This window comes from Carcharodon carcharias, chromosome 2 (genome assembly GCF_017639515.1).
Source record: "Carcharodon carcharias isolate sCarCar2 chromosome 2, sCarCar2.pri, whole genome shotgun sequence".
Classification (NCBI taxonomy): domain Eukaryota; kingdom Metazoa; phylum Chordata; class Chondrichthyes; order Lamniformes; family Lamnidae; genus Carcharodon; species Carcharodon carcharias.
The window spans coordinates 12,590,566-12,617,141 of record NC_054468.1 but is presented as its reverse complement, the minus strand read 5'-3'; the positions used below and the strand labels follow the sequence as shown (position 1 = coordinate 12,617,141).

Below are 26,576 nucleotides of genomic sequence, written 5' to 3'. Positions count from 1 at the left end.
CCAACATATCATTTGCCTTCTTTATCGCCTGCTGCACCTGCATGCTTACCTTCAGCAGCTGGTGTATGAGGTCACCAGGTCTCAGTTCACATTCCCCTCTCTCAATTTATAGCCATTCAGATAATCTGCCTTCCTGTTTTTGCTACCAAAGTGGATAACCTCACATTTATCCACATTATACTGCATCTGCCATGCATTTGCCCACTCACTCAGCTTGTCCAAATCACACTGAAGCATCTCTGCATCCCCCTTACAGCTCACCCTCCCACCCAGCTTTGTGTCATCTGCAAATTTGGAGTTATTACATTTAATTCCCTCATCTAAATCATTAATATATATTGTGAATGACTGGGGTCCCAGCATCCATCCCTGCGGTACCCCACTAGTCACTGCCTGCCATTCGGAAAAAGACCTGTTTATTCCTACTCTTTGTTTCCTGTCTGCCAACTTGTTTTCTATCCATCTCAATACACTACCCCCAATCCCATGCACTTTAATTTTACATGCCAATCTCTTATGTGGGGCTTTGTCGAAAGCCTTCTGAAAGTCCAAATAAACCACATCCATTGGCTGTCCCTCATCAACTCTACTCGTTACATCCTTGAAAAATTCCAGTAGATTTGTCGAGCATGATTTCCCTTTCATAAATCCATGCTGACTCTGTCTGATTCTGCCACTGTTTTCCACATGCTCAGCTATTAAGTCTTTTATAATGGACTCTAGAATTTTCCCCACTACCGATGTCAGGCTGACTGGTCTATAATTCCCTGTTTTCTCTCTGCCTCCCTTTTTAAATAGTGGGATTACATTAGCTACCCTCCAATCTGTAGGAACTGTTCCAGAGCCTATAGAATCTTGGAAGATGACCACCAATGCATCCACTATTTCTAGGGCCACTTCCTTAAGTACTCTGGGATGTAGATTATCAGGCCCTGGGGATTTATCAGCCTTCAATCCCATCAATTTCTCCAACACCATTTCCCTACTAATACTGATTTCTTTCAGTTCCTCCCTCTCACTAAACCCTGTGTTCCCCAACATTTCTGGTATGTTATTTGTATCCTCCTTTGTGAAGATTGAACCAAAGTATGTATTTAGTTGGTCAGCCATTTCTTTGTTCCCCATTTTAAATTCCCCTGTTTCTGACTATAAGGAACCTACATTTGTCTTCACCCATCTTTTTCTCTTCACATACCTATAGAAACTTTTACAGTCAGTTTTTATGTTACCTGCAAATTTACTCTCGTACTCTATTTTCCCCTTCTTAATCAATCCCTTGGTCCTCCTTTGCTGAATTCTAAACTGCTCCCAATCATCAGGTCTGTTGTTTTTTCTGGCCAATTTGTCTGGTTCTTCCTCGCATCTAATACTACCTCTAATTTCCCTTGTAAGCCATGGTTTGGCCACCTTTCCTGTTTTATTTTTGCGCCAGACAGGAATAAACAATTGTTGTAGTTCACCCATGTGCTCTTTGAATGTTTGCCATTGCCTATGCACCGTCATCCCTTTAAGTAACATTTCCCAATCCATCATAGCCAACTCGCGCCTTATACCATTGTAGTTTCCTTTAGTAAGATTCGGGACTCAAGTCTCAGAAGTAACTATGTCACTCACCATCTTGATGAAGAATAATATCATATTATGGTCGCTCATCCCCAAGGGGCCTCGCACAACTAGATTGCCAATTATTCCTTTCTCATTACACAATACCCAGGCGAGGAAGGCCTGTTCTCTTGTTGGTTCCTCAATGTATTGGTCCAGAAAAACATCCCGTACACACTCCAGGAATTCCTCCTCTACGGCATTGTTACTAATTTGATTTGCCCAATCTATATGCAGATTAAAGTCACCCATAATTACAGATGTTCCTTTATTACATGCGTCTCTAATTTCCTGTTTAATGCCATTCCTAACATCACCACTGCAGTTTGGGGGTCTTTATATAACCCCCACTAACTTTTTTTGCCCCTTAGTGTTTCTCAGCTCTACCCATACAGATTCCACATCGTCGGAGCTAATATCATTCCTCACTATTGCTCTTTAACCAGCAATGAAACTCCACCGCCTTTTCCTTGTTGTCTGTCCTTCCTAAATACTGAATACCCCTGGATGTTCAGTTCCAATCCCTGGTCACCCTGCAGCCATGTCTCTGTAATCCCGACTATATCATACCTGTTTACATCTATTTGTGCAGTTAATTCATCCACTTTATTGCGAATGTTGCTCCCATTAAGGCACAAAGCCTTAAGGCTTGTCTTTTTAACAATACTTGTCCCATTCCCACTATTTTTGACTGAGGCCCTGTTTGATTCTTGCCCTTGATTTCTCTGCCTATCACTTTTCTTATTCCGCTTTCTGTCTTTTGTTCTTGTCCTTGACTCCTCCTCCTCTGACTCCTTGCATAGGTTTCCATCCCCCTGCCATTTTAGTTTAAACCCTCCCCAACCATTCTAGCAAATATTCTCCCTCGGACATCAGTCCCGGTCCTGCCCAGGTGTAACCCGTCCAGTTTGTACTGGCCCCACCTCCCCTAGAACCGGTCCCAATGTCCCAGGAATCTGAAACCCTCCCCTTCACACCATCTCTTCAGCCAGGTATTCATCCAATATATCCTGCTATTTCTATTCTGATTAGCACGTGGCACTGGTAGTAATCCTGAGATCACTACATTTTGAGGTCCTACTTTTCAACTTACTTCCTAACTCCCTATATTCTGCTTTTATGACCTCTTCCTTTTCTTTTACCTTTGTCGCTTGTTCCAATGTGTACCACAACCACTGGCTGTTCGCCTTCCCCCTTCAGAATGTCCTCTAGTCGCTCTGAGACATCCTTGACCCACCAGGGAGTCAACATACCATCCCGGAGTCACATATGCGGCCACAGAAATGCTTATTTATTCCCCTTACAATTGAATACCCTGTAACTATTGCATTCCCACACTTTTTACTCCTCCCCTGTGCAGCAGAGCCAACCGTGGTGCAACAAATTTGGCTGTTGCTGTTTTCTCACGGTACTCAAAGGATCACCTTGTTCCATCTTCACCGAACTCCCTCAGTCACCCCTGCTCTCCCAGCTTCTCTTCAACTCCCGGCTCCTCTCCCGCTTCTCTTCAACTCCTGGCTCCTCTCCCAGCTTCTCTTCAACTCCCAGCTCCTCTCGCGCATGTTCTCAACTCCCGGCTCCTCTCACGCTCCTCTTCAACTCCCTGATCCTCTCGCGCTATTCCTCAACTCCCGGATCCTATTATGCTCCTTTTCAACTCCCGGATCCTATTATGCTCCTTTTCAACTCTCGGATCCTATCGTGCTCCTTTTCAACTCCCGACTCCTGTAGGTGCTGCTGTCTGCTGGTGCCAGAGTCCTCCTCTTGCACTCTCCTCTCAGTTCTCATGAAATTATCCTTATATTAATATCAATGGATGAAGAATCAGGTGGATTCTGTTACCGACATCCTATCATCCCCTCCAGAACTTACTTCACACATACCATGCAGAAAATGAGCTGCCACCGTGTCATAGAATAATATTCATCCTTCTTTCCAAACATGAGTTTCACCCACATACCATAACGTTATTTCTGGTTGTGCTGCAGTATTGACATTAAATCAATAAGTTAATTATAAAGAAGAATATATTCTGTGAATTATTCTGGTTTTTGTTTTTCATTTTCTACAATAAATCCTAAAAAATACCATTTCAAATTCAGGAATTCCAAGTTGTCATTTACAGGATGAACTGCACAGAGTAGAAATCAATGGAGGTGAAAATCAGTCTCTTTTATTATTCTGGTTTTTGTTTTTCAATTTCTACAATAAATCCTAAAAAATACAATTTCAAATTCAGGAATTCCAAGTTGTCATTTACTGGATGAACTGCACAGAGTAGAAATCAATGGAGGTGAAAATCAGTCTCTTTCTTTAGAAAGGGCGGGTATGGAGTCCCAATTTTACACCACAGTAGCAGGTTAAAACTATGCCAAAATGTTCTTTTTTCCATTTAACACAGTTTTCTGATTCTTGCAGATAACAGAGATTGTGACAGGTATCATCACCATGATGATTGGAATCATACAAATCAGCATTATGTCAGATCAATATGTCAATAACTTTTCGATATCAATTGGGACACCTTGGTGGACTGGAGTTCTAGTAAGTACTACTGATGAATACAAGAATGTAAAATTGTAGGGTGTTCTATGTCTATCTGGCATTCATTAGGTACATCTGGCAGCAATCATGTATTGGTAACTTTCCACAAAGAATGCTAAGTGTAGTCAGTCTCCAAAATGGATTCTGCACTCTTTGCATATGTTAATGAGAGGGCACACCACCTGTTTTATGACCCCTATGCCAATTTGTGCTTCCTTGAGCAGCCAGCACCTCTCAGATTTTCTTGTTGTAGAAGCAGCCTAATAAATGGGAGCCATCAAAAAGGTCATTATAAGCAAAGCCCCAAAAGAAAGTGTACAGTCAGTAGGAGCAGTAGTGTTCCTCCCGGCTCCAGGATCACCCCTGAGGGCCATTGTTGTATGTTAGCTACCTGCCCCCCACCCCCAGCCCCACCCCCAAACTTCCTTCAACGCCACCAACAGCTGCCTCCCCCCCACCCGGCCCTCCTACAACTGACCCCACAGCACCTAAGGCTTACCTAAATGCCAACTATCAGTAAAGCACTCTGCCTGAAATGAACTCCTTTGAGGCAGGGCAGGTGGCAGCAGCTCACTAAAAGTATGAAAGTGAGGCCCAAGACCCATTGGTTTCAGGCCTGAAAATGAATCAACAATTTCAACCCTCTGACTTACTACAAAATTCTATCCCTGACTGTGGCCAGTTGCCTGATCTCTGTTGGAAGAGAATGCTTATGACTGTTCGCAATGCCCCGCCATAAAGAAGCAAATGTTTTCATGGATCCCTTTTTCTTTTAATTTGCTCATAAAATATGAGTGTTGCTGTCAAGGTCAGCATTCATTGTTCATCCCTATTTGCCCTTGAGAATGTGGTGGTGAGCTACCTCCTTGAACCACTGCAGCCCATGTGATGTAGCTATTCCCACAATATTATTAGGAGAAGGTAATGGGGCAGTGATATTGCCACTGGACTGGTAATTCAGGCACCCAGGGTAATGCTCTGGGGACCCCGGTCGGAATCCCACCATGGCAGAAGGTGGAATTTGAATTCAATAAAAACCTGAATTCAATCAAAATCTGGAATTAAAGGTCTAATGATGACCATGAAACCATTGCCGATTGTTGTAAAAACCCAACTGGTTCATTAATGTTCCTTTGGGAAGGAAATCTGCTGCCTGCATGTGACTCCAGACTGACAGCAATGTGATTAACTCTTTAATACCTTCTGAAATGGCCGAGCAAACCACTCACTTGTATCAAACCGCTACAAAGCCACAAAAAAGGAATGAAACCGGACAGACCACCTGGCATCAACCTAGGCACCGGAAACGACAACTGCAATCTCAGCCCTGTCAACCCTGCAAAATCCTCCTTACTAATATCTGGGGGCTAGTGCCAAAATTGGGAGAGCTGTCTCACAGGCTAGTCAAGCAACAGCCTGACATAGTCATCGTCATGGAATCCAACCTTACAGATAATGTCCCAGACACCACCATCACCATCCCTGGGTATGTCCTGTCCCACCGACAGCACAGACACAGTAGAGGTGGCAGCACAGTTGCATACAGCGGAGTTGCCCTGGGAGTCCTCAACATTTCCGGACCCCACGAAGTCTCATGGCATCAGGTCAAATATGGGCAAGGAAACCTACTGCTGATTACCACGTACCGCCCTCCCTCAGCTGATGAATCAGTGTTGCTCCATGTTGAACATCACTTGGAGGAAGTACTGAGGGTGGCAAAGGTGCAGAATGTACTCTGGGTGGGGGACTTGAATGTCCATCATCAAAAGTGGCTCGGTAGCACCACTACTGACCGAGCTGGCCAAGTCCAAAATGACATAGCTGCTAGACTGGGTCTGTGGCAGGTGGTGAGGGAACCAACAAGATGGAAAAACATGACCTCATCCTCACCAACCTGTCTGCTGCAGATGCATCTGTCCATGGCAGTATTGGTAGGAGTGGCCACCACACAGTCATTGTAGAGACGAAGCCTTCCTTCACATTGAGGATACCCTCCATCGTGTTGTGTGGCACTACCATCATGCTAAATGGGATAGGTTTCAAACAGACTCAAGACTGGGCATTCATGAGGCGCTGTGGGCCATCAGCAGCAGCAGAATTGTACTCGAACACAATCTGTAACCTCATGGCCCAGCATATCCCCCACTCTACCATTACCATCAAGCCAGGGGGTCAAACAAAAACAGAAAATGCTGGAAAACCTCAGCAGGTCTAAAAGCATCTGTGGAGAAAAAAACAGAGTTAACGTTTCAATTCCGTATGACAGGGAAGTAAAGATGTGATGAAATTTATACTGTACAAATGGAAATCCTGTCAGAGAGAAGAGCAGTACTTCTTCAAGGTAGGCATTCCTGGAAGAAAAGTGGCAGTCAATTAAACACTAAGATAAAAGCAAAGCACTGTGGATGCTGGAAATCTGAAACAAAATCAGAAAATCCTGGAAAAACTCAGCAGATCTAACAGCATAAGCAGCAAGTGATAGATAGGGCTAAGCGATCCCACAACCAATGGACCAGATCTAAGCTCTGCAGTCCTGCCACAACCAGTCGTGAATGGTGGTGGATGATTAAACAACTCACTGGAGGAGAAGGCTCCACAAATACCCCCAGCCTCAATGATGGGGGAGCCCAGCACATCAGTGCAAAAGATAAGGCTGAAGCACTTGCTACAATCTTCAGCCAGGAGCTCCGAGCAGATGATTCATCTTGGCCTCCTCTGGAGCATCATAGATGCCAGTCTTCAGCCAATTTGATTCACTCCACGTTATATAAAGAAATGCCTGAAGGCAATGGATACTGCAAAGACTATGGGTCCTGGTAATATTCCAGAAATGGTACTTGTGTTCCAGAACTTGTCGCGCCCCTAGCCAAGCTGTTCCAGTACAGCTACAACACTGGCACCTACCCGACAATGTGGAAAATTGCCCAGTTATGTCCTGTAAACTAAAAGCAGGACCAATCCAACCCGGCCAATTACCGCCCCATCAGTCTACTCTCCATCATCAGTAAAGTAATGGAAGGGGTCATCAACAGTGCTATCAAGCAGCACTTGCTTAGCAAAAACCTGCTCACTGATATCCAGTTTGTGTTCCGCCAGGGCCACTCAGTTCCTGACCTCATCACAGCCTTGGTTAAAATATGTACAAAAGAGCTGAACTCCTGAGGTGAGGTGAGAGTGACTGCCCTTGGCATCAAGGCCACATTTGACAGGGTGTGGCATCAAGGAGCCCTATCAAAACTCAAGTCAATGGGAATCAGAGGGAAACCTCTCCAATGGTTGGAGTCATACCTAGCACAAAGGAAGATGGCTGTGGTTGTTGGTTGTCAGTCACCTCAGCTCCAGGGCATCACTACAGGAGTTCCTCAGGATAGTGTCCTCAGCCCAACCATCTTCAGCTGCTTCAAGAATGGCCTTCCTTCCATCATAAGGTCAGAAGTGGGGATGTTCGCTGATGATTTCACAATGTTCAACACCATTTGTGCTTCCTCAGATACAGAAGGAATCCATGTCCAAATGCAGCAAGACCTGGACAATACCCAGGCGTGGCCTGTCAAGAGGCAAGTAACATTCACGCCACACAAGTGTCGGGCAATGACCATCTCCAACAAGAGAGAATCCAACTATCGTCCCTTGATGTTCAATGGCATTACCATTACTGAATCCCCCACTATCAACATCCTGGGGGTTACCATTGACCAGAAACAGAACTGGACTAGCCATATAAATTTGCAAGAGCAAATCAGAGGTTAGGAATCATGCAACAAGTAACTCACTTCCTGAATCCCCAAAGCCTGTCCACCATCTACAAGGCACAAGTCAGGAGTGTGACGGAATATTCTCCACTTGCCTGGATGAGTGCAGCTCCCACTACACTCAAGAAGCTCGACACCATCCAGGACAAAGCAGCCCACTTGATTGGCACCACATTGTCAAACATTCACTCCATCCACCATCGATGCACTGTAGCCGCAGTGTGTACCACCTACAAAATACACTGCAGGAATCCGCCAAGGCTCCTTCGACAGCACCTTCTGAACCCACGACCACGACCACCTAGAAGAACAAGGACAGCAGACAGATGCAAACACCGCCACCTAGAAGTTCCCCTCCAAGTCATCACTATCCTGACTTGGAAATATATCACTATTGCTTCACTGCCGCTGGGTCAATATCCTGGAACTTCCTCCCTAACAGCACTGTGGGTGTACCTACACTACATGCACTGCAGCAGTTCAAGAAGACAGCTCACCACCATCTTCTCAAGGGCAATTAGGGATGGGCACTAAATTGTGGCCCAGCCAGCGAAGCCCACATCCCATGAGTGCTAAAAAAAATTTTAAATTTGCCCTTGAGAAGGTGATGGTGAGCCACCTTCTTGAATCGCTGCAGTCCATGTGATGTAGCTATACCCACAAGACTGTTAGGAAGGGTGTGCCAGAATTTTGACCCAGTAACAGTGAAGGAACAGCAATATAGTTCCATGTAAGGACGGTTTGTGCCTTGGAAGGGAAATTGCAAGTCTTGGTGTTGCTATTCAGCTGTTGCTGTTGTCATTCTAGGTGGTAGAGGCTGGGGGATTAGCAGTGCATCTTGCACATGGTAGACACTGCTGCCACTGCGTGCCAATGATAGAGGGATTGAATGTACATAGTGGTGAATATCATGCTGATCAAGCGGGTTGGTTTGCCCTGGATGGTGTCAAGTTGTTGGAGCTGTATTCATCCTGACATATGGAGAATATTACATCGCATTCCTGACTTGTGTCTTGTAGATGCTGATAGGCTTTGGGGATTCAGAAGATGAGTTATGTGGTGCAGAATTCCCAACCTCTGACCTGCCCTTCTAGTCACAGTATATACTTGGCTGGTCCAGTTAACTTTCTAGACAATGATAACCCTCAGGTGTTGATAATGGGGGATTCATTGATGGTAATGCCACTGAATGTCAAGGGGAGATTCTTAGATTCTCTTGTTGGAGATGGCACTTGTGTGGCATGAATGTTACTTATCCCTTATCAGCCAAAGCCTGTGCGTTGTCCAGATCTGACTGTTTGCAGGCACGGATCGCTTCAGTATATAAGGAGTCTCGAATGGTAATGAGCACTGTGCAATCATCAGCGAACATCCCCAGATTCTGACCTTAAGGAAGATCATTGATGAATCAGCTCAAGGTGGTTGGGCCTAAGACACTACTCTGAGGAACTCCTGCAGCACTGTCCAGGGTCTGAGATGATTAGTCTCTAATACCCACAGCCATCTTCTATATATGACTCCTACCAATGGAGAGGTTTCCCCCGATTTCCATTGACTTCACTTTTCCTCTGGCTCCTTAATGCTATACTCAGTCAAATGCATTTTGATGTCAAGGGCAGTCACCCATGCCTCAACTTTGGAATTCATCTCTTCTGTCCATGTTGGGCCAAGGCTGTAATGAGATCTGAAGCTGAGTGACCTTGGCAGAACCCAAGCTGAGCATGGGTGAGCAGGTTGTTGCTGAATACATGCCATGGATATCACAGTCAATGCCACCTTCCTCTCTTTGCTGATGATTGAGAGTAGACTGATAGGGTGGTAATTGCTGGATTGGATTTCCATTTTGTTTACAGGGCATATATGGAAAATGTTTCATACTGTCAGGGAGTTGCCTGTGTTGTAGCTGTATTGGAACAACAAGACTAAGAGAGCAACTAGTTGTGGAGAACAATTCTTCTGTACTACTTTTGGGATGTTGTCAGGGCCCAAAACCTTTGCAGTATCCGTTACCTTCAGCCAATTCTTGATACCACATGAAGTGACTTGAATTGTCTGAAGACTCACGTGTATGATAGTGGGGACCTCAGGAGGTGGCTGAGATGGATCATCCTCTTCAGTTCATCATTCATTGACTCCAGCTGGAAGAATATTCAAGTACTTCAGGGTCAGTCTCTTACAGGTTGATAACCAGCCTGCTAACCCCTCCAGCACTTCCACCTTTTTTCTTCAAGGTAAAATGAATGGGTGAAGATACAACACAAACAAATAGGTGTCAATCTGAGCTGTGATGCTCCCCAACCTATAGGCCCATTGATCTTCTTTCATTCACTCTCTCTCCAGTTTCAAATGGGAAGAATTACATCTGGGTAGAGAGGCAGAGAGTATATGAAGCCAATGTCTAACATAAGTCTCCAGTTTGAGGGGAGGAGAATTTAGAAGGTCAAAAGCCCATATTTGAATAGTTATTCAATTCTTCTAAGGTTGCTGTCTGAAGTGAAATATGTTTTTTAAAGTTTATTATTGCAGGGTCACTTGCTGTAGCTGTTGAGAAGGAACCAACTCATGGCATGGTAAGTACTTGCTCAAAGAATGATTTTGATATGGTTGGTTTACAAGTGATATCACCACTCAAGATGACAAACCAGTAAGATATTGTTGGTGCCTACTGACCACACTAAATCCCTATTATTTCAGTTTATAAGACAGTGCTGTGGGTAAAAATGTCACCCTTCCACATTTGGCTCTTCGGTTCAAATGCAGTCCATCAAAGTCAATGGAAGTTACCTTTCTCTTACAGCACTTAAGTGTGGGAATAGGTGAAATGATATACTTCCACACTTGGAAACTGGATTACAAATACAGCCATATCGAAGATCAGCACAATTATTTCTGATAGCAAAGTAGGAATTGCTGCTGTGCTTTGTATAACATGGGCGTGTTCAATGGGACTCTGTAGATGAAGTTTTACTCTGCATGTAGCCCATGCTTTACCTGTACTGGGAGTGTTTGACGGACAATGTCAAGGGAGTTTTTCTCTGTATCTAAGCCGCGCTGTATCTATCCTGGGTGTGTTTGATGAGGCATTTTAGTGGGCGCTTTGGATTCTATTTAATCCATTCTGTCCTGGGATTGTTTAGGGCTTTGTAGAGGGAAATTTAGTCTACATCTAGCCTGTGCTGAGCCTAACTTAGGAACACTTGATGGGACGACTGCACTCCTGAAATACAAATCTCCCATTTCCATGCAGTCATCTCCCTCACCTTAACGAGGATTAAATTGAACAAGAGTATTTGTGCTGTTGAATGAAAAATTTTCAATTTGGTTATATGGTGTCAAGATGAATCACTTGCATCCTACCTGCAAAACTCACTCTACTGCATCCTAGCTTCACATCAAATAGAGCAATGTGTTCAAATTCATAATGTGCTTTCCACGGCCAGGATTTTACAGCCCCGCCACGGCATGTTCCCCTCTCCCGACGGATGCGGTGAGCTATTTAAATCTCCATTCAATTCGGTGGGTCCGTAATATCCCACTGGATGGGAGGGGTCGTAAAATCCTGGCCCACTTCTTGAAGCACTCATCATTCAGAGGAAAGTCTACAAAAACCCCAAAGGGAATGTACAACTGTTGGTGAGGTGAGTTGTTATGAGTTGTTATGCGGAGTGATCTGATTCTGAATAAAGGTTTGAAACCATAGAGTGAGCTTAACTGGACTTAGATTTTATTAATTAGTCATTAATTATACATTAGTAATACAAGCAAGTGCTATAACTGAACATTCATCCAGAGGCAACTGTTATGACACAGCAGATGATATGTTGCCAGGCAGATCAAACCTATGAGTGAAACTTGATCATGCTGTCATAATGGTTTTGCAATTTGTATTTATTTCGAGATGTGTGCCCTGAATTCAGAAGTGATAAGTCTGCCAAGCCTTGAGATTTTTTTTAGAAAAGTAAATTAAACACTTATTAACAAAAGAAAAGATTTCAAGCACATACATAGGTCTACAATGTACTACTATAATAACTCCTAAAACCCCAGATTAATCTGGCTTCCAGTTACACCCCTGTTAAGGCAACAGTAAAAAAAAAAATAGATTTTAAATAGATCCAGTCAAGTCAACACAGTACCCTGGACAACAGAATTCAAAGTGGCTGTTCCCAGCTTCGGTTTTTGTAGACAGGGGCTTAATGCACAAATGCTGGAGGCTTCTCACACTTCTGTTAGATCTTACAATTCCTTCCCTGACACAGAGCCTCATTCCCTTTAATACATGTTTCTCCCTTATAATGTAAATTCAATTGTTCCCATACATCTTTGGAACTTTACCTTTCTCGTAATATAAATCTTTTCATGGTGCTAATATTGTCAGTAACCTTTGGGAAAAATAAACACGGCTTGGCATGGCTTCTCTGACTAGGTGTAAACATCCTACCATCCCTTTGAAATTCATACTGCCCTGATTTATCTAAAAATGCAAATTCTCCTCACCTTACATTCTAAGACATCAGCCATGTTTACTTATTTAGCATTTCAAACCTAACTTCTTTTGATGAGTCAAAGGCTCCAGACAAAGCTGTCTCCAATTCAGTTAAATCCCACACACACACACACACACACACACACACACACACACACACACACACACCACACACACACACACACACACACACACAGAAACGATCAAATCCCACTATTAACCTACTTTTACAATAAATCACATTAATATTATGAGATGATTATACTTTTGTGACACCCCCTCCTTACAAGAAAATGAACCGTCATAATTTAAAAAGACAGCTTCGTTTTCTTAATCCATCTTACACTACCTACTAGACTTATCTATATACTCACACTATTACATTACCAGGTGCGTGCATTAATATAAATATATATATATATATTTTTATAAATGCTTGTTATCAACAGAAATCATTTCAGTCCAGTGCCCAGGTTTTAAATGTCCAATTTCCCTTTTTGAGCTTTAAACTCATGACAGTGCATCTCCAGTTAGACTTTCTTGTCCAGCCACATGTGTAATCTGTAGATTAAATGGCTGTAGTAATAAACTCCATCTGAATAGCCTTGCACTTTGATCTCAAAATTTTCCCAGAAACTTTAAAGGATTGTGGTCTGTATAAACAATTGTTTCTGACAAATTGTTTGCAACGTAAATCTCGAAATGCTGCAACACTAATGCCAGTCCCAGAGTCTCCTTTTCAATCGTTGATTATCTTCTCTGTTGTACATTCAACTCCCCTGAAAAATAACCTATCGGTTTCTCAATTCTAGTTTCTTCATCTTGCAACAGTATGACCCCAATGCCCATATCGCTTGTGCCAATGGCCAATTTAAATTGCTTAGCATAATTGGGTACTGCCAAAGCTGGTGTTGTAGTCAATACAGTTTTCAAACTGTCAAACGCCTCCTGACACTCCTGTGCCCATTGAAACTTCTTGTTCTTTTTAATAGTTCAGTCTGTGGAGCAACCACTCGGCTAAAACTTGGTACAAATTTCCGGTAAAACCCACTCATGCCCAGAAATATCAAAACTTCTCGTTTTGTTGTAGGCACGGAGAAATCCACGATAGCTTTGACTTTCACACCTCTGAGTCAGGAGGGGAGGCTGCAGAAGGATTTGGACAGGTTAGGAGAATGGGCAAAGTGCCAGATGGAGTATAAAGTGGGGAAGTGTGAGGTCATGCACTTTGCTAGGAAGAATAGAGGCATAGACTATTTTCTAAATGGGGAGAGAAATCAGAAATCTGGAGTGCAAAGGGACTCGGGAGCCCTAGTCCAGGATTCTCTTAAGGTTAACTTGCAGGTTGTATCAGTAGTTAGGAAGGCAAATGCAATGTTGGCATTTATTTCGAGAGGACTAGAATATAAAAGCAGGGATGTGCTGCTGAGGCTTTATAAAGCTCTGGTCAGACCACATTTAGAATATTGTGAGCAATTTTGGGCCCTGTATCTCAGGACGGATGTGCCGGCCCTGGATAGGGTCCAGAGGAGGTTCACGAGAACGATCCCAGGAATGAAAGGCTTAACATATGAGGAAAGTTTGAGGACTCTGGGTCTATACTCGATGGAGTTTAGAAGGATGAGGGGGGGATCTGACTGAAACTTACAGAATACTGAAAGGCCTGGATAGAGTGGACGTGGAGAAGATGTTTCCATTAGTAGGAGAGACTAGGATCCGAGGGCACAGCCTCAGAGTAAAGGGAAGAACTTTTAGAACAGAGATGAGGAAAAACTTCTTTAGCCAGAGAGTGGTGAATCTATGGAATTCATTGCCACAGAAGGTTGTAGAGGCCAGGTCATTGAGTGTATTTAAGACCGAGATAGATAGATTCTTGATTGGTAAGGGGATCAAAGGTTACAGGGAGCAGGCGGGAGAATGGGGTTGAAAAACTTATCAGCCATGATTGAATGGCGGAGCAGACTAGATGGGCCGAATGGCCTAATTTCTGCTTCTATGTCTTATGGTATGGTCCAGACATGTAACTTGCGCTTTTGCAAATTCACTTTTATCCAAGTTCATCACCAAATTAGCTCCCTGCAGTCGACTAAAAAATTCTTCCAGTTGTTGTAAATGCTCCCCTCATGTTTGACTGAAAACCATCAAGTCGTCAATATAAACGGCACAGTTGCTCAGTCCTTGTGTTCCATCCGGTTTCGGAACCATCACAATTGGCGAACTCCAGTTACTGCAACTAGACTCAATGATGTCATTTTGAAGCATGAATGAAATTTCCTTCTGTACTTGTGATAACTTTTCTGTATTTAACCTATAAGGATGTTATCTTATCGAAGATGAACCTTCTACATTCACATCATGTGTAGCTAAATTTGCCTTCCCCAGCGCTTTCCCACAAATTTCTTTGTGTGACTTCAATAGCTTCTCCAAATCACTTTGACACTTATCTGGAAGGTAACTCAATATTACATTTAAACTTTCAAGTACCCCCTCATTATCAAATTTTATTAGAGGAAAATCTATTTCAGAATCCTTCATTTCTACCTCTTTCTCTTATCTACCACCACTTTTGGTCCTCTTCCCTGTCAAAATACTTTTTAAACATATTTCCATGACACACCCTCTGATTTTTTCTTCTATCTGGAATATTTATTAAATAATTTACTTCACTCAGTTGCTTTTCAATCCTGTAAGGCCCACTAAAACTTGCCATTAAGGAGCCACCTAGTACTGGTAATAAAGCTAGCACCTTTTCCCCAGCAACAAAACTACGAGCTGTAGCTTTCTTGTCTGCCTTCACTTTCATCACTTGCTGTGATATCTTTATAAGTGTTACCTAGCTAATTCACATGTTCTGTTCTGTCTTTTTCTGAAGTTTGATACATAATCCAGGAGAGTAGTTTCTGAATTTTGACCCACCAATTTCTCATGAATCAATTTCAGTGGTCCCCTTACCATGTGACTAATTTGAAAGAACTAAATCCAGTAAATGCATTAGGAGCATCCCTAATAGCAAATAACAGGAATGGAATTCTCCTAACCCAACCCCGTGGATAGCCCTGACTATACATCCTCATCATAGTTTTTAAAGTATGATACTATCTTTCCAAAGCCCCTTGTCATTCAGGATGTTGACTTAAGCTGTTTCATCCCCAAACTGTTCATTACCTCCTTAAACAGCTGTGATTTTTTTTGCATTCATTCACGGAATGTGGGCTTCGCTGGCTGGGCCAGCATTTATTGCCCATCCCTAGTTGCCCTAGAGAAGGTGGTGAGCTGCCTTCTTGAACCGCTGCAGTCCATGTGGTGTAGGTACACCCACAGTGCTGTTAGGAAGGGAGTTCCAGGATTTTGACCCAGCGACAGTGAAGGAACGGTGATATATTTCCAAATCAGGATGGTGAATGACTTGGAGGGGAACTTCCAAGTGGTGGTGTTCCCAATTATCTGCTGCCCTTGTTCTTCTGGATGGTGGTGGTCTTAGGTTTGGAAGATGCTGCCGAAGGAGCCTTGGTGAAATCCTGAGTGCAACCAGTTTGAATCCAGATCTGACTGTATTTCTTTTGCTAAATCATATCTTGTAAAAAATTTAGTCAACTCTTCCACAATTCTCTTTGTTGTAACACTTCTCAAAGATATTGCTCCAGGAAACCCTTGCACATAAATCCATTATTGTCAGTAAGTACTGATTTCCACTTTCAGCATTAGGGAAGGCTCCGACCCATCAATCATGACCCGAGTAAAAGGTTCTTCAAATGCTTAAATTGGAATTAAAGGTGCTGGCCAAATCACTGTTTGTAGTTTCCCTATCACCTGACATGTGTGACATGTTCTACAGAATTTGACTACTTTTCTATGCAATCCAGGCCACTAAAAAAAGTTTTTGTAGTTTTGCTTGTGTCTTTATAATTCCTAAGTGTCCCCCCCCCACCCCACATTTCTTCATCCCAATAATTCCAACAAATTTTCCAGTAATTTCCAACACATGGACTTTGTGCGTCCAACTTTATTACAATGAAAACACCTCAATTTTTGAGTGCCACTTCTACCATTAGCACCTTTCTTTTTAGTCTGAGAAAAAACTTGCTGGGAATTTCCACCTACCCTCTCTCTTCCCTGACTACTCACCTTCCTTTCACCTTCCTACTTTCTTTCCTTCTCTGATTTAAAAGGGCGATGATGAAGAGGTTTAGATTTATGAACCAACTCATAATCATCAGCTATCTCTGCTGCTTGTCTTACCGTTTTAACCCTCTGTTTCTCCACATGTGTTCTCACTACCGAAGGAATGGGATCTTTTAATTCTTCCAAAATAATTACTTCTTTAAGAACTGCATAAGTTGTCTCTATCTTTAATGCGTATATCCACCAGCCAAAATTACTTTGTTTCACCCTCTCAAACTCAATCTAAGTTTGCCCAGGCTGCTTTCTTAACCTAGATTGTAACAGCAACGTCCAGTTTTCTTGTGGCCATTTCATCTGTTTAGCTATCTTCTCAAATGGAATAAAGAATGCCTCCACATCTCTTTAATCAAACTTCGGAAGAACTTGGACAAATTTAAACATCTGTCCACTGGGTTTTAGGTTAACGATTTTTTCATCATCAGAACTTTGCTCAGCATCTGAGGTCTCCTTTAAAGGCCAGCTTTATAAGTTGGTACTCTCTTTTTCTCTCCTCCTCTCTCTCCTCCATTGCTAACTTCTCCCTCTGGAGATCAAGTTTTTGCATTTCCATTTCTTTTTGAAATAACCTCCCTTTTCTCTTTCCTTTTCTGCTGCCTCTACCATTTTCAATTCCAATTATTTTTCTTTTGCCTCCAATTCAAGTTTTTTCAGTTCCTTTGCTTGTTCAAATTCAAGCTTCATTTCTAACTGAAGTCTCACTACCTTCAGCTGTGACTCACCAGTGTCAGGTATCACTTCCAACTTCAAATGCTGTGCTGTCACTTCAACCATATCTGCTTTCTTTGCTGCTACAGGTAACCTCAACTACAACTTATCCACCAACTCTGTTAACCTGCCGTGGATACTTTTTATAACCCATTCAGAGCTATGTCGTCTTCTTCGAAAAAAGATCTAGCCACGGATACAGCCATTTTTGCAGTCTCACCACTTAAAAAAATCCCTCACACCAACCCCTGAATTCAAAGTGCTTCTCTTACTCGTAACCTAAGGTTCACCAACTTCAAACCAATCAAGAAATTTCAATAATCTCGTAATCCCGCATGAACCCCCAATTTGTCATGACGCAGCAGATGATGTGTGCCGGGGGGATCAAATCCACGAGGGAAACGTGATCATGCTATCACAAAGGTTTTGCAATTTGTATTTGTTTTGAGATATGTGCCCTAAATTCAGAAGTAATAAGTCCACCAAGATGTCAGAGATGTTTTAGAAAACTACATTAAACATTTACTAACTAAAGAAAGATTTCAATCACCTAAAATTACTACTATAATAACTCCTAAAACTCCTAATTAATCTGGCTTCCAGGTACACTCCCATTAAGGCAACAGTCAAGTCAACACGATACCCTGGACAGTAGAATTCAAAGTTTCTTTTCCCAGTTTTGGTGTCTGTAGATAGCAGGCTTAATTCACAAATACTGAGGCTTCTTACCCTTCTGCTAGATCTTACAATGCCTTCCCTGACACACAGCCTCATTCTCCAATATACATGTTTCTCCCTTTTAATATAAATACAATTGTTCCCAAATGTCTTTGGAACTTTACCTTTCTCATAATATCAATCCTTTTTAATATGTTAATATTGTCAGTAATCTTTGGGAAAAATAAATGCACTGCTTGGCCTAGCTTCTCTGACTTGGTGTAAACATCCTACCATCTCTTTGAAAGTCAAATTGCCCTGATTTATCTAAAAATGCTAATTTTCCTCACCTTACATTCTTATACTTCAGCCACGTTTGCGTATTTAGCATTTCAAACCTAGCCTCCTTTAATGAGTCAAAGCCTCCAGACCAGCTGTCTCCTATTCAATTAAATCCCACGCAAACACACACACACGCAGAAACTATCCAAACCCCACTATTAACCTACTTGTACAATAAATCACAATAACATTATGAGAATGATTATACTTTCGTGACACAATACATTGGGGCATCAAGAACTCACTTAGTTAAAGTCGTTCCTAACTTGGAGTTCTCTTAATCATGTATTTCATGGCATGATGATACATTTGTTTGAAACACATCTACCTGTACAGTTTCTTTATCTGTAATTGTCAGTCATGCTATTCCTCGAAATTGCTGACTCATTCCACACTCATCATCTATACTATACAGTCATTTTATTGTTCTCTGTTGTGTCAGTCTCCTTGATTATAATATGCCATGCCACACGCTACAAAACCATTTTCCTTCAAATCATATGTCTTTGAGAAGGTGGCAGTGAGCTGCCTTCTTGAACTACTGCAGTGGTGTAAGTACACTCACAGTGCTGTTAGGAAGGGAGTCCCAGGATTTTGACCCAACGACAGTGAAGGAATGGCAATATATTTCTAAGTCAAGATGGCAAGTGGGGCTTAGAGGGGAAATTCCAGGTAATGGTGTTCCCATGCATCTGCTGCCCTTGTCCTTCTAGATGGTAGCAGTTGTGGGTTTGGAAGGTGCTGCCTAAGGAGCCTTGGTGAGTTCCTGCAGTGCATCTTGTAGATGGTACACACTGCTGCTGAAAATCAGTGGTGGAGGGAGTGAATGTTTTTGGAAGGGGCACCCCTTACTCAATTAAGAGATAATTAAATGTCATGTTGGTAGAGTTAATGCACTGCGTGAATGAATTTAGATGGTTCCAGTTGTCTTTCCTCACCCTAGCCATTCTTAAATCGAAAAGTGTCCTAAGACTTACACATTAAATTGCCATTGGTATCACTTTGGTTAGTGCCATTATGTACAATTACTGAGTTATTTAAAATCCCAGAGGAAAACTTTAAACAACTGTCATAACCTATATTTTCAATTGGTATGTTTTGAGTTGCAGCTGTAAATTCAGGAATAAGACCACCAGTTCTCGAGAGGTTTATATCAAACTAAATGAAACATTTATTAATTTACAACAAGGTATTAAACACATATACATGGCTACAAATTACTACTATAAATAACTTTTTAACCAATCCCCAAACTAATCTCCACTGAGGCAACAACAACCCATAGACTTTAAGCAGACACCAGGCAAAGCATTTTCACCTTACAAATTCAAAATGAGGTCTCTTTCAATTTGGTTCCTTCACAGACATTTGTAGGCTTACAGCTGCTTTGATGTTTCATGGCTCTGCCCTGCATACACAAAACTGCTTTCTGTTATACCCAGCACTTCCCTTTGAATGTAAATTCACGTTGTATCACCAGGCCCTTTGAACTCCACCTCATCTAACAATAAAACCCCTTTCATAGTACCAATTTTATTAGTAACATAAACATATTGTTTGGTGTCTCCTAGCTAGATGCAAAATTTCACTCCCGCTCTTGAATGCTCTATTCAACAAATGCAAATGTACCTCTACCTCTGTTTACATCTCAAAACTAGTACACATCAAAGCACCCAGGCTAACAGGCTTTAATCCAATTAAGACACACCCACAGACTAAACCTCTATTTTTTAAAAAAATTCCAATAACAATATATACATTAGTAGCTTCATGACAATTATTAAATAAGTAAGTTATTTTAGAGTAAATAAAGAAAAATGTTTCCATTGGCTGAAGAATCATTCACCCGAGGGCACAGATTCAGTGTGATTGGCAAAAGAACCAGAGACAACATGAGGGTCAGTATGGGGTGCGTGAGGAGACAGGCAACAATGCCGGATTTAAATGGAGACCAATTGAGTAATGAATTAGGCTCATGTGGGAATTCACTGCATAGGGGAAAGAGGTGTGGTAGACATTGGGATTATTCTAAGTCAGGAACATGAGCAGCTGAGCAGAAATCTCAGAAATCTGAGTGTAAATCTCACCTTCGGAGCTGAGTTTGAAAAAAATGGAACAGTTAAGGAACAAAATGGGTGAATTTACATAGTTCGCTGTTGTCTATAGGCCACCAACTAGTGGGAAGGATGTAGAGGAACAAATTTGCAGAGAAATTACAGAGAGGTGCAAACATTATAGAGTAGTTATAATGGGGGACTTTAATTACCCGAATATAGACTGGGATAGTGGTAGTGTGAAAGGCAGAGATTGGCAAAAGTTCCTAGAGTGTGTTCAGGAGAATTTTCTACAGCAGCATGTGAACAGTCCAGCAAGAAAGCAGGCACTGCTGGACCTGGTTCTTGGAAATGAGGTGGGCCAAGTAGATCAAGTGCCAGTGGGGGAATATTTAACAGACAGTGATCATTGTATTATAAGATTTAGGGTGACAGTAGAAAAGGATAATGAGCAATCCAGAGTAGGAATAATTAACTGGGGGAGAGCCAACTTCAATGGGGCAAGAACAGAGCTGGGCCAGATAGACTCGAACCAAAGGTTGGCAGGGAAAACTGTAGCTGAACAATGGGCTTCCTCCAAAGAATAAATGGTTTGGACACAGTCAAGGTATATTCCCTCAAAAGGGAAAGGTAGGGCAAACAAATCCAGAGCTCCCCTGGATGAAAAAGGAGTTAGAAATTAAGAAAAGGTATGCTTATGAAAGGTGTCAGATAGAAAATACAATTGAGAACCAAACTGAGTACAGAGGGTTCAGAGGAGAGGTGAAGAAGCAAAAAGAGAAGCAAAGAGGGATTATGAGAAAAGACTGACAGCCAATATAAAGGGGAATCCCAAAGTCTTCTATAGGCACATAAATAGTAAAAGGGTGATAAAAGGAGGAGTGGAGCTAAATATGGACATAAAAGGGGACTTACACATGGAGGCAAGGGGCAGGCTGAGGTGTTAAATGAATACTTTGCACCTGTCTTTATCACGGAAGCAGATGCTGCCCAGGTCATGGTGACAGAGGATGAAACTCTGTCACTAGATGGGTTCAAAATTGATAAGGAGGAGCTATTGGATAATCTATTGGATAAACTGTCAGTACTTAAAGTTGACAGGGCACCAGATGCATCGAAGGATATTGAAGGAAGTAAGAGTGGAAATTGTAGGGGCACTGGCCACAACTTCCCTAGACTAAGGGGAGGTGTCAGAGGACTAGAGAATTGCAAACATTATGCCCTTGTTCAAAAAAGGTTGTAAGAGTAAGCCTAGCAATTACAGACCAGTCAGGTTAACTTCAATTATTCGGGGTAAAATTAAGTTACATGGGAACATGTGGGTTGATTAGGAAGAGTCGGCATGGACTTCTCGAGGGAAAATCATGTTAACAAACCTGCTGGAGTTTTTTTTTGCACGGGTTAAAATGATGGTTGATGATGGTAATGCGGTTGATGTGGTGTTCATGGACTTACAAAAGGCATTCAATACAGTGCCACCCAACATACTTGTGAGAAAAGTTATAGCTCATGGGATAAAAGGTTCAGTAGCAACGTGGATACAAAAGTGGCTAAGTAATAGGAAGCAGTGAGTAATGGTTAATGGATATTTTTCGGGCTGGAGGAGGGTGTGTAGTAGAGTTCCCCAAGGGCCGGTATTGGAACCCTTATTTTTCCTGATCTAAATTAATGATCTAGATCTTGGTGTGCAGGGGACAATTTCAAAGTTTTCAGATGATACAAAACTTGGAAGCATTGTAAACTGTGAGAAGGGCAGTGTAGAACTTCAAAAGGGCATAAACAAGTTGGTAGACTGTGTCAGATAGGTGACAGATGAAGTTCAATGCAGAGAAGCGTGAGGTGATTCCTTTTGGTAGGAAGAACATGGAGAGACAATATAAAATAAGGGTTAGAACTCTAAATGATGTGCAGGAGCAGAGGGACCTGAGTGTATGTGTACATAAGTCATTAAAGGTAGCGGGACAGGTGGAGAGAGCAGTTAATAAAGCATACTGTATCCTGGGCTTTATTAATGGGAGCATACAGTACAAGAGCAAAGACGTTATGCTGAACTTGTACAGGACACTAGTTAGGCCTCAGCTGGAGTATTGTGTACAGTTCTGGACAGCACATTATAGGAAAGATGTGAACCCACTGGAGACAGTGCAGAAGAGTTTTACAAAAATGGTTCCAGGGATGACAAACTTCAGTTATGAAGATAGATTGGAGAGGTTGGGACTGCTCTCCTTGGAGAGAAGAAGCCTAGTAGGAGATTTGATAGAGATGTTCAAAATCATGGGGGGGCTTGACGGAGTACATAGGGAGAAATTGTTCCCACTCATAAAAAGGTCGAGAACGACAGGGCACAGATTTAAAGTGATTTGCAAAAGAAGCAAATGCAATGTGAGAAAAAGCTTTTTCACACAGTGAGTGGTTCAGGTCTGGAATACATTGCCTGGAACTGTGGTGGAGGCAGGTTTAACCAAGGCATTCAAGAGGGCATCAGATGATTATTTAAATAGAAGCAATGCGTGGGGTTACAGGGGAAAGGCAGGAGAATGATATTGAATCATATTGCTCATTCAGAGAGGCCAAATGGCCTCCTTCTGCACTGGAACCATTCTGTGCTCCTGCAAAAATATTGTTTTATGCAATGAGTGTTTACAATTTGGAATGCACTGCCTGATAGGATTTTGGATGCAAATTCAATCATGGCCTTCAAAAAGGAATTGGATAAATACTTGAAGCAAAAAAAATGGGAGGGAAATGGGAAAAGAGCCAAGGAGTGGGACTTAAGCGATTGATCTTTGAATGAGACTGTGCAGACTTGATGGGCTGAATGGCCTCTATCGATACTGTACTATTCTATGTTCTGTGATTAAAATTGTGCAGAACATTATGGTACAGCAAACTCAACTGCCTATATGACCTACTCCTGCTTCTATTTCCTCTGAACTTATGTCTTATTTTAACCAGCATAGGCCAAAGAAAATTGCATTGACTTTTACCTGTATTGCTGGGAGAGCAGGTTTATTAGGCAGAATTCAGTTCCTGCAACGCAAGTCCTCCCATCGTTTAAAGAACCAGTGGGAGCCCCATGTTGCTTCTGTGGGTGAGGCCCAACTGGATTCAAGTGCATTCAGGCCCTTAACTGGCCAGTGTTGGGCGTCCTAAGGTTCAAGGATCCCAGATGATGGAAATTAAATCCCCAAGAGCTGACAGCTAATCAGAGGCTGACGGGAAGTTCTGGCTGCTGCCAGTAACGCTCGAAGGCCTACCCAGAGGATCGCCACTGGATCTCTGCAGACAGGTGAGTGAGGCAGCATGGGGCCACGAGGAGGGGAGGGGATTGCCAGATGGGGGTGGGAGGTCGGAGGTCAGGGCAATTGGGTGGTTTTCAACCCACCCACCTTCCTTAGGCCAGGTCCCTCTATTGGGCACTGAGTCCCTCTCAAGGAGGGCCCCCCTTACGGGGCTGTAGATAAACCCATCAGGCAGCCTTTGGGACCATGGGAGACTTGTGTGAGACCTGTTAAATCCCAGAGCAACCGTTAAATCCGAGTGGGCTCAGGGATAAGTGGTGTCAAGTGGCTCATTAATATGTCTAACTGACATTCCTCCATAAGTGGACAGGATTCCTGTATGCAGCCTGCCCGCCCCCGACTTAACTGGGCACAGTTTTCTCAATGCCAGGAACCAGACGCAGGTACTCCCACACAATTTTCCCAACCCACTGTTGGCTCCAATAAATTCCACTCATTGCCTGTGAAACACACTAGAGCAGAAGTATAGATGTTAAGATGAATGAATACTGTGCAATTTTGTTTGACTGCCATTGGAGACAAAGGAGTATGTATAAAGATCATTGCCTGGAATCTCAGAATGAACCAGCACAAAAGGAGGTCATTCAGCCCTTTATGCTGATGCTATATCTTTGATAGAGCAATCCAATTGATCCCACTCCCTGTTTTTTTCTGTAGCTCTGTAAATGTTTTCCTTCAAGTAATTTTCTTTTCAGTTTTCTTATTGATCCTGCGTCCATCATTCTTTCAAGCAGTGTGTTTGAGATCACAGCAACACAATCTGAAATAGAACATTTCCTCCTATCATCTCTGGTTCTTTTCCATATCACCTTAAATTTTTGTCCCCTGGTTACTGACTTATCTACGACTGGAAACAGTTTACCCTTCATTACTCTATCAAAACCAATCATCCTACTGAAAACCTCAACAAACCAATTCAGCTTCTCCAGCCTATTCCATAAGACATAGGAGTAGAAATTAGGCCATTCGACCCATCGAGTCTGCTCCGCCATTCAATCATGACTGATAAGATTCTCAACCCCATTCTCCCACCTTCTCCCCGTAACCTTTGATCCCCTTACCAATCAAGAACCTATCTATCTCGGTCTTAAATACACTATTCATGTAAATGAAATCACTCAACCCTAGTAAATCTCTAAATTCCAGTAAACTTCTGCTGCATCCTTTACAAAACCTAAAATTCTTCCTAAAGTGTGACATTGTATACATTTGTACAGATTCAATGATACAGGTAGATGTCAAATAGACTGGCTTGATGAGCCAATTGGACTTTTCCTCCTTTCATGATTTCTCACATGTTATTAAATGTAATTTTTCTACTTCCAGATCAGAGGCTGCTTATCAATGAACATCATCAGTGCCATTATCTGTTTACCAGCAATAATAATATATTCTGTAAACCTTGCGATTCCAGCATATTGTTATGATTCGTATACCTGTCAAACTGATGTGAGTGTTAAATTCTTTTATTCTGAGCTGTTTATAAGCAATATTTTTAAATGTTTTCTGTCCAATTTAATTTATTTGTGTTTAACACATTACAGGGTTTAGTTATATGTTTGGCCATACTTCTCCTGCTGACACTGCTTAATGCGGCAATATCCATTTCAGTTTCGAGTTTCAACTGTAAAGCTATGAACTGTTGCTGTGCAAAACCAGTGGTAAGCTATGTAATGAATTGATCTAAGACTCTATCGCTGCTTTGTACATACAGGTGTATATGAGCTCTTTTTCCCATTTTAGGAAACCGTGCATGTATCAATGATAAAAGCTGGGCAAATAACTTAATAATTTACAAGTCTTTACCGTAAATAGAGTTGCAAAATAAGGTCCATCGTAATGAGTCAAATTTTGAACACAGAAGAAAGTTGTATTAGTAAAATGCACAGTTATTAAGGGAACATGTTCAAGTTCCTCCACTGAGATAAACTATTTCCAGCAATTGGCGGGATAGATTTCCTCATCTGCCCATGTGCAGAAAGTGCTCCCCCTAGTGTTGTAGCTCAAATAAACACAGCCTTGTAGATTGCTCTGGCACAGAGGCGACACAAACATTACTGCCCCAGTGGGGAAAGTGGCAAGGGAATGGGTCCAATGGTGTGGGAGAGGTGGCTGAGCCATGATGAACTGACTGGCTCATTCTGCACTAAATCCTTTCAATTTCTCTTCATTCGTGTTGTTTTATTTTCAGCCGATTATTATCATGTACAACACCACATCTGCACAACTGATTCCCACCCAACAGTTCCAAGAGAGACCTCCACCCTACAACATTGCAACGATGGGAAATGTAGAAGTTGGATAACAATGGGTTTCTGATGAAATTCAGCTCAGCGCAAGTTATCTCATCTTATAGAAGTTTGGCCCAATATTATTAGAATGTGTGTAAAGATTCAGGATTCTGTTCATTTTGTTCTTGAGCTGCACGTGCTTCTGCCAAGGCTACATTTATCGCCCAAACCCTAGTTGTCTTGAGATGGCAGCATTGGGCTTTCTATTTTAGGCTGCTTCAGGGGGCATTGAATTCCCCCATTTACAGTGGACCAGGGTTGCATGTACCCCATGCAAACTTTGTCTGTGTTTTTGGGGAGGGGATAATGGTATTTTTCAATCAACTTGTAATGTGTAATGGAGATCATAGGGTGAGACTCCTCTTCAAATGATTGCTTCTATGGGATAGATAGTCAGGGGTTCCTGATGTTGCTGTATTGTTCTGCTGTATAATAAATCTACACAAATATAAAATATTCTTTTGTTGAACATTGAAAATACTGAATGAAATTACAGATTCTCAGCAAGTGGTGAGATGATTGATTGGATTTGAATATAAGGATTAGAGGATGCAAAAAGAAGCTGGATACAATTAAATATGTTACAGTGTGGGCTGCTGGAATCTCTCTGGATGAATCAATTAAGATAGACCAAAAGCACTTTGTAATCCATGATCACT

General features: G+C 42.1%; 1 protein-coding gene across 1 annotated transcript in view; it reads left to right on the top strand.

Annotated features, from left to right (window-relative positions):
• Positions 1 to 26,371, top strand: part of LOC121272882 (membrane-spanning 4-domains subfamily A member 4D-like) — a 49,746-nt gene extending 23,375 nt beyond the window's left edge. The window contains exons 3-7 of the mRNA XM_041179721.1: positions 4,021 to 4,146; positions 10,412 to 10,468; positions 24,953 to 25,075; positions 25,171 to 25,287; positions 25,818 to 26,371. Of these exons, the coding sequence (XP_041035655.1) occupies positions 4,021 to 4,146; positions 10,412 to 10,468; positions 24,953 to 25,075; positions 25,171 to 25,287; positions 25,818 to 25,931 (537 nt within the window). The 3' untranslated portion in view covers positions 25,932 to 26,371. The remainder of the gene's footprint in view (positions 1 to 4,020; positions 4,147 to 10,411; positions 10,469 to 24,952; positions 25,076 to 25,170; positions 25,288 to 25,817) is intronic.
• Positions 26,372 to 26,576: the final 205 nt, after the last annotated feature.